The sequence below is a fragment of the Centropristis striata genome, chromosome 4 (genome assembly GCF_030273125.1).
Source record: "Centropristis striata isolate RG_2023a ecotype Rhode Island chromosome 4, C.striata_1.0, whole genome shotgun sequence".
Taxonomy (NCBI): domain Eukaryota; kingdom Metazoa; phylum Chordata; class Actinopteri; order Perciformes; family Serranidae; genus Centropristis; species Centropristis striata.
In genome coordinates, this window is record NC_081520.1 from 21,590,809 (window position 1) to 21,600,000 (window position 9,192).

The following is a 9,192-nucleotide window of genomic DNA, read 5'->3' on the forward strand; positions in this document are numbered from 1 at the left end:
CCTCCGCCCATCCCCAACCCTCCACCCCTGACCCTCCATCCCACCCATCCCATTAAAAACAAAGCACAAACTGAGGAAGCTCCATCTCAACATGGAGCAGTGAAGAAACACTGGAGGCAGCTTAGAAATTAATTAGATAAAATAAAAAAAAAATAAAGTAAGGTAAGATAAAAATAAAATAAAATAAAAAACAAAAGTAAATAATAATAACAATAAAACATTTCTAAAAAGCTAGATAAAAAACATAAAAACAATAAATAAATAATTAAAAACTAGAGCATGATAATATATATATACTAATAAATAGTAGCAAATAAATAAATGAAGATGTTGTAACACTAAGATGCATGAGCAGAAAAATCTCTCAAAATATATGTAAGTCTTAAGTTTAATTTATAATAATGTATGCTACAAAAACAGAGTCTGAAAAACTGTTTAAAAAGATACAGATTGGAAGGAGAAAATATCCCATGGAGGTAGTGGATGTGGAAGCCTGCAAAGTGCCGAAAGCTTTCACAACCATTCACAAACTGTGGCCCTAAACTACAACCAGTATTGGCCAAGCATGTCGTGCCACGCTTGTGATGATGCAGTTTGAAATCCCCAACCCAGGTGGCATGAATGTAAACATTTAAAAACATGACAAATATATTACATTCAAATGGTATGTTGAGTGGGTTCGAGTCTTCTCTGTTGCAATCAAAAAACGTATTACAATTATATAGTGTCCCAGACAGAGATCAGTCACTGTAATTAGAACTCTCCTTTTAAATACTAAATCTTCAGCTGTGTAACAGTCAGACTTACCGCTGATGTCAGCTTTCTCAAATCGAACCCAAATGATTTTCTCCTTCTCATCAGTGGGCGGAGCTCCGGTATATGCCTGTAGTTTGAAAGACAGAAAACAGAGTGAACCAAACATACAAAAGACCACCCAACATACTTTATGGAAGTGTAAAATCCAAATTCTGTTTTTACAGAACATTTAGTTCACCAGCCAAAACAGTTGGGAGACAACATGCAGACAGTCAAAGTGTACATTATTTTGGCTGGAAGCCCTGGGATGCAGCAGTCACCATATTGGTTTCTAATAAAAGTTCCAACTTATCATTCAGGTAAGGTAAAGTTCTCATTTCCCTTCACTTTCCCACCATGCATGTGTTCCAAAGTCAGAAGAACATACCGTTTGAATACTTTGGTATGTTTTAAGACCATCATTTCCATTTACTTTACATAACTGCCTACTATTTTACAAAGCATAACATGTTTTAGAGTGATTTGTTAGCCTTCACAAGTAGTGTTTTCCGTTCTCGCCAGTATGATTTGCAGTGGTGGAAAGTAACTAAGTACATTTACTTAACTACTGTACTTAAGGGAAAATTTAAATGCATCAAAAATAATCCAATAACATATTTTGAATATGTAGAATATAACACTGTAAGTTGGTCCATTCAGCATAATGAGTACTTTTACTTTTGATACTTTAAGTACAATTTGATGCTGATACTTTTGTACTTTTACTTCAGTAAGTTTTGAATCCAGGACTTTTACTTGAAGTGGAGTAATTTCACAGTGGTGTATCAGTACTTTTACTCAAGTAAGAGATCTGAATACTTTTTCCACCACTGATGATTTGTAATTTCACATATTGAGATTGCCCAAAAGCAACCTACAAGTGGCCCATCAGAACCAGATAATTTATATCATATATAATATAAGGCTTTTTCTTTATATCATTTTTTGATTGATTAGGGTTCACTTTTGGAGACAAGACAGCAAATGTAAATTTTCTACACAGCGTGAAGCCATAACATCATCATCAATTTATTGGCCCCTAACACGCTTTCTTAAAGGTCACTAATTTACTTTTACGTGTTATTATGGTATACTACACCAAAATAGAATAATAGTAAAAGTCAAGAGAATAATTGTCTAACTTGGCTTTTAAATTTTCAAACATAAGCACTTTCTCCTTTCAAAGAGATGGTCCCAGCCTGGTCCTTGTGGTTTAAATGGACCATAACCACCTTTGAAGACACAGTTAAACTTATTCCCATGAGTTTATAACAAAACCATTGAGCAAACAGAATGGTGAATGCAGTCTACTATATCTGTTTGACAGATATCAGGGGTATCATTTACTGTTTTACCAAGACTCCTTTTACTGGGTTGAGTTGGTTAACTGGGAATGCATAATGGTGTCTTTTACTTAAGCACCTTTCAAAATTAATTGTTTTGGAATTCCATGAAAAAAGGTAACATTTCATACTGCAAATAACCTTAACCAAAATGGTACCAATCTGGCATCATTATTTCTAATTAAGAATTACCTAACACTGGAGGAAAAGAGGAAAACTCATTTCCCACAGACAACATGCCTTGCTCACTGTGTCACAACCACAATTAGCGTTGGATAGATGGAGAGGTTCACGTCCAAAAACTTTACTGATCACTCAGTAAAAAATGTTTACATATAGAAAAAGATCTCCTTGGGTGGATCACACTGTCATAATTGCCTTCACTGTCTAAAAGGTAGTCTATTAACAACTGATCACACTGCCTCACGTCCTGCATCTGTTTGGAGCGTTGGTTTTGAACATTGCAAGAAATTAATGCTATGCAGTGTTGGAGCAGTACTCACCATAATCTGAGACTAAAGAGTATAGTAACCACTTGGGAGAGTTGTCATGTTTGTTATTTACATCCTGGAAATCTGGTAGTTCTGAATTATCTGGTGTGCTGCAGTGAAATCTTCCAGTAACTTAAACTTTAACTTAAAAACCTTCAAATTTTTCTTGGGGGAGAACACCAACTAGGGCTGGGCGATATATCGATATAAAAAATGTATCGATACATTTATTTAAATGTAATAAGGAATTAGACCATATATCTATATAGTTTTTAAAAAATATATTTTTTCATATATAAATGCTGCCCTTAATAGGGTTTGTCATATTTAGTTCTTTTGTGATGTTCATTATTCTTTTCTCATATAAATATATTGATTTCAGAAAAAGATTGGCCTATTTAATTTCATACGGTATGTTTATTTAAGATTTGATTTATTTACATGTGCACTTTATGGAGCTTTGCTTTTTTTTTTTAAAGGTACTCCTGTTGTTATACAGTATTTATGTTCACCTAAATAAACAGTTTCAATCAAACGGTTTGTGACATGTCATATTTGACTTTGATTGAACATTTGCTCTCACTTTGCGATAAAAATATCGGGATATATATCATATATATTCAGCCTAAATATATCGGGATATGACTTTTGGTCCATTTCGCCCATCCCTACCCCCAACCAGCAACAACTTCACATTACCTGTGTAAAAACCCTGCAGCTGAAGTCAGACAGTAGTGAGGAATTGGGATACAACTTGTAATAGCTGCAGAAGAGAATAAATGAGAGAGGAAAGTTACCTGGGGGACCACATCCTGCAGGAAGGTCACCACACTTTCCATGTAAGACTGCTCCCTGTGAAAGCAAAAAGCTCATGTAATCTGCAGTGTTTCAAATGACAAACATCCAAATGTAAAAATGTAACTGATTGCTGACGTCTGTCCTTACGTAGCAGCTTGTGCTCGCACCAGAACACCTCCAGCACAGCGGCTAGGTCTGCGTGGAGAGTCCGATGCCATTTTGTTTCCCGCTTTTTTATCCTGAAATGGTACAAAGAGATATTTCAAAATAACAGCAACATACAAGAACAGTTAATAATTCATCTGTCCTTGTATTGGCTTGCACTGTTGAAAAATTGTTCTGTTTCTCTGCAGCATGTTAACACACATGAAATCGAATCTCCAGGCAGTTACCATGGAGGACAGGCAGCAGTTACTTGTGTTGTCACAACTTTATTAACCTGTGGGAAATTTCTGACCCGTTCAAAATAGGATTTTGAGTTAACTGGGGAAAACCTTACACATTTCTCTTCTTCTTCTCACATTTTTAGAACAGAAGGCTTTTGGAGTAAAGATGCAGATGAACAGGGATAAGAATTATTCAATAATTTTGACTGTACCAAGCTGTTCTTGAGATAATTGCAAAAACTTAAACTTGGTTTTTACAGTGCCCCCCAGAGGTCAGTGAATGTCAATTTTATGTGCCTGAATACTGGGTGGGATATGTGGTGTCAAACACTAATCTATTAATCAACTTTACTAAATTTCTGGTTTCGGAAGGATGCCCGAACACCTTTAATGTTACTGGATATCAGGCTAAAATAGGCCATCATTGTCATATACAGTTGCAAGAAAAAGTATGTGAACCCTTTGAAATTACCTACTTTTCTGCATTAATTTGTCATAAAATGTGATCTGATCTGCATCTAGGTCCTGAGTATAGACAAACACAACATGCTTAACTCATTATCCACAAAAACATGTCTAATATTTCATTCATAATGCTGGTAGAAACAGGAAGTGAACCCTTTAGCTAATGACTCCATTAAACTCAACTAGACATTGCCCATTCAAATGGTACAACTATGATAAATCATGGATCTGAGCCCATTGACTACACCCAGGATATTTGATTTTGGAACATAACATTTAAACATGTATAAGTATCATGAAATCTAATACAAAAAAAGCACCCTCAAAAACAACCACAGAGTTGAATAAGCCCTTCTCAATGATCGAAATGGTGATTTAATTTGCATTTTTTTAAGTTAAGTTGCCCCCATACTCAGTGTAAATGTATGGAATCAGACAGGATCATATTATATATGTGGATAAACTAAAGGCTTAGAATAAACACTGATCATTGTCTGGATTTTGCCATTTAATGAGGTGCACATAACTAAAGCAGCATTTCTAACACTTTGTCCATACCAAGAGATGGACTAGTACAGTACTAGAAACACATCTCAAGCCTCAAAAATGATCATAAAGTTGAATCAACACGTCTGTTAAACAATTTCAACAAAAACTTAACATATCTTTCATGAAGGTTACTGGGATTTTTGAATTAGACAGTATTGGTTTGTAGCTGTCACTGAGTATAAATTATTTCATCCAGTCACTGTCAAGCAGACAGCCAACATCAATACAACTTTTTTGCGTTAAATAATATTCCACTTTCAATGTCGTTCTTTGTTAAAGTCATTTTTAAAATGAGGTTGAAATTTTCCACGAACATCCACAACACAGTCTCATGAGTGAATCACTCCAACAAAATCATTACTACTCTTGGTGTTTTAAAGGGAGATTGTGGTGGAAAAAAGCAGCTTTATCAGTGCAGCAACCATGCAGATGTAGCAATCCACTAGCTTTCCACATACTGTGACTGAGGGCACCTTAAGGTTCAGGGTCAGGAACCCAAGTAAAATGTTTACTCCTAAGCAACGAACTTAACAATTGAAGAGTTCCAATGTTTGATTAAGATGTCCCCAAGTCATGACCATGTTGCGGTACTGCAGGCAAGTTAAATGTTTGGCAAGAAACTTCTAAGCTAAACATGAATATTCATTAATTTCCCTTAACCGCTTATCCTCACTCTGGTCGTTGGGGGCTGGAGCCTATCCTAGCTGGCATTGGGCGAGGGGCGGGGTACACCCTGGACAGGTTATGACACATAGAGACAGACACATTCACTCCTACGGACAATTAAGAATCACCAATTAAACCTAAGCTACATGTTTTTGGACTGTGGGAGGAAACCAGAGTACCCGGTGAGAACCCACACTGGCGCACGGGGAGAACATGCAAACTCCACACCGAAAAGCCACAGGCCGGAGTCAAACTAGCGACCCTCTTGCTGTGAGGGAAGAGTGCTTCACTACCTAGGCCTGGACATAATTATGCTGATAAAAGTCTATTTCACAGCTAACCAGAGAGAAGCTCGGAGTGGAAGGAGGACAAAAAGTCTGCTACCACCATGAACTCAAACCCAGATAAGTGGTTGATGGATGAATGGACATTATGTGATATGCCAAATAAAAACTCAAATGTCAGGGATAAGCAGCCATGCGGCATCAGAGTAATGCAGTTGCTAATATAACTGACTGCCATGCCTCAAGTCAGATAGAAGATATCGTCACCCTGTTAAAATAATCGCCTCATTTTTTCGAGTTTTGCAGGAAACAAAAAAACTTGTAATATATGATATTTATTGATCATTTCACTCAAAAAGGATGTAACAAAGGATGGCTATTGGCATGGTAATACCACTGTGTGTAAATTATGTAACTTAAGAGAAATAAATGACTTAGGCAATTTTTGAACATGCCTTTGTGACTTAAGCAAGATATGGTAACACTTTACTTTGAAAGTGTCTATATAAGAGTCACACAAGCCTGTCAGAAACATGACAAGTATCATGAACATTAATGTTACTTCAAAGTGTCATTATTGTTCATGACACATCCCATGTCATGTTTATGACACGCTCATGTCACTCTTATAGAGTAAGGTGTTACCAATATTAGTGTCAACAATAAAACACTGATAAACTAAACTGATAACTAAACAATCTCCCTCTAGCTCTTCTTTGCTGGGTTCTTATCTGATGCCTATGAATGTGGCATATTACCAAAGAAGTGATGATCTTAAAGGGGTAAAATCACATGATCTGATCAACTGAGGATGTAGACGATTTTACCATAGGTGGCCGGCGTCATGAGGAGATGATTTAGGCAAAAAAATGACTTAGGCGATTATGTTAACAGTGTGGCGATATCCAGCAAAACATCTGGTAAAGAAATGCAATTCCTGGCCTATGTCACCTAAAATACGTACAGAATGAGACCTGCCTGTCAACCAATGCTGCTGATCTAATGACCTCTTCTCTCATTCAGGTCTTGGTGCACTAAAGCCACCTGGTAAAGCAACATTTCATTATCTGTTTGGGTGGGTTATTTGCAAGTAACTGTGCATATCGGGCTAACAAGTCAACAACGACGTATGTACAGACGTTATCAGCAAATTGGACAAACGCTTATGCAACTACATGAACACCAGGAGACAGGGCTACATGCAGTTGGACTAAAAGATGAGCTTCCCTGGAAAGCCACAGTGAACAGTTACATATCCTGCACACTTATTCAGCTGGCACCACTAGCAACAAGCGTGACATCACGGCCAATACTTGCAATAACTGCCAACTTGTCCACACAATACAGCCGTTATCTGACGGTAAAGTTATATCGCTATATAAGGACCCTGCAGCTAACTTAGCTAGCATTAGCATTAGCTGATACAACTCCAGTGTTGTGATAAAACCACAATGGCAACTCTGAAGCAGGAGATGCATTCTTCAAGTTTTAGTAAGACATTATTTTCAAGCGGCTATAGGTACGAACCGAGGTGCAGAAGGCTGACTGTTTCCTTGCTTATGGACTTGTGTGATGGCCTGAAGAGCTTTGTACAATACCGTCAAAACACAAACAGACTGGATTTACGGAACTGTCTTGTGTGATTGGGAGCCAATCGGAGCACAGGAACGTTTTCGTCGACCCGATCAGCCAATAGGAAGGGCGGAGCTCATGCCTGCGTCACACACTGGGAAAAAAAGGCAAAATAAACATTTTTTTCTTGTAATCCCTTTTTGTCTGACCTCATGATTGTAATGTTCCTTAATTGTCAATAAAGACAAAAAAAATAGAAGAAAAGACATCTCTTCAGATGTGAATGTAATGTGCAGGATTTTTGGATGGACTTGAGAAATCATTTATCTAACTTTCTTAGTGTCTCATACCTATTCACCAAAAAAGATGTTGTTATTTTAGTCATTGTAACAAATCTGTTGAATTTGTTACCAATTTCCTAATTATCTCTTGTAAGTTCTTTATACACAACACATATTTCTCAAAGCTAAGCCAAATTTTAAGGTGTTTCTACTTGAATTCAACTGTCTTCTTAAGTCTCTCAGAATTGTAAAAGACAAAAAAATGAACTATTTCTTCAATATTACGCCAGCCTGATGAAGGTATAACCTTAATTTCTAAAACTATATGATTTTTTAAAAATCATTATCAGTGAATGCACAGACTTTATGTACTTCAGATTCTCTGTGTGACCAATGTATGTACCTCTTTTTCTTTTTTTAATTGTTTTTTTACTACTGTTTCTCCTGATCAGTTCTTTGTTTCATGATATTTGTTTCTTGTAATCCCTTTTTGTCTGACCTCATGATTGAAATGTTCCTTAATTGTCAATAGAGACAAAAAAAAAAGGCAAAATAAAACATATCCCGTGTTCTCAAATATTTGTGTTTTACTGTCGTTTTCAGAGGAGACTGCGGTTTATTCTGGTTGAAAACACTCTAAGCCAGTGATTCTGCTAAGGGGTCCCTGAATTTAAAAAAAAATTGATTCATTAATATTATCATGATGTATTTTCCCCCCAAAAAAGGCTCTATAAATAAGAATTAAATAAATACTTAAATATTTATTAATATTATAATTCACAGATTAGTTTCTAATCCAACAAATATATAACTCCTCGATTCTGAAAATATATTTTAATACAATGCAGTCACCCTTTTTCTTTAATTTCTTGTTCATTTTTATGCCTGGTACAACTAAAGGTACATCTGTTTGGACAAATATAATGATAACAACAAAATAGGTTAGAAGAGTTTAATTTAAGAGCTGATATCTCTATCTACCTTTAGCTGTACCAGGCATTAAAATGAACAAGTAATTGAAGAAAACAAGGGTGGTGCTAATAATTTTCTGTGACTGTATATGTTATGTGTAGAAAAAAAAAATCTTGATTTTTTTTTTTTTTTCCGATAACGATAATCTGACAATATCCTTTAAAATGTGATTTCTTTACCCAAACTGTTAAAATTCTTCTTGCTTACCAGGACATCTATGGATGGAGACTTTTTTTTCAGAACAACATCAACAACATCTCTTGTTTATTTTCTGTAAACTTAAGCATTCAAGAGACTCCCAGTTAAACTTCAGTGTAGAGACATTTAATTTGTAAAAATTCAGGTTCTTTCTCCTGAGGCAAATAAGTGGCACATTATCATTTCTTAATATTGTTAACAAAGTGACTTTCATGCACCTCTCCTCTACCATCTATGTGCCTTTCTTTGTTTTCTTTTTTGAGATATTATAAATACTCGATAATGTAAAATTGCACATCATCAAAACAACGTTAACAATATTATCTTAGACGATATATATCTCCTACTTATATCACATAATTAAGACTATAGAACTATAAGAAATAGGCTAG

General features: G+C 35.8%; 1 protein-coding gene across 2 annotated transcripts in view; it reads right to left on the minus strand.

The window, feature by feature from the left end:
- Window positions 1–7,415, minus strand: part of bcas3 (BCAS3 microtubule associated cell migration factor) — a 412,830-nt gene extending 405,415 nt beyond the window's left edge. For both annotated transcript variants that reach the window (XM_059330532.1, XM_059330531.1), the window contains exons 1-4: window positions 7,305–7,415; window positions 3,575–3,666; window positions 3,427–3,481; window positions 808–883 (exon numbers count right to left, since the gene is read on the minus strand). In XM_059330532.1, coding sequence (XP_059186515.1) covers window positions 808–883; window positions 3,427–3,481; window positions 3,575–3,645 — 202 coding nt within the window. In that variant the 5' untranslated portion in view covers window positions 3,646–3,666; window positions 7,305–7,415. The remainder of the gene's footprint in view (window positions 1–807; window positions 884–3,426; window positions 3,482–3,574; window positions 3,667–7,304) is intronic.
- Between the last annotated feature and the right edge of the window lie 1,777 nt (window positions 7,416–9,192).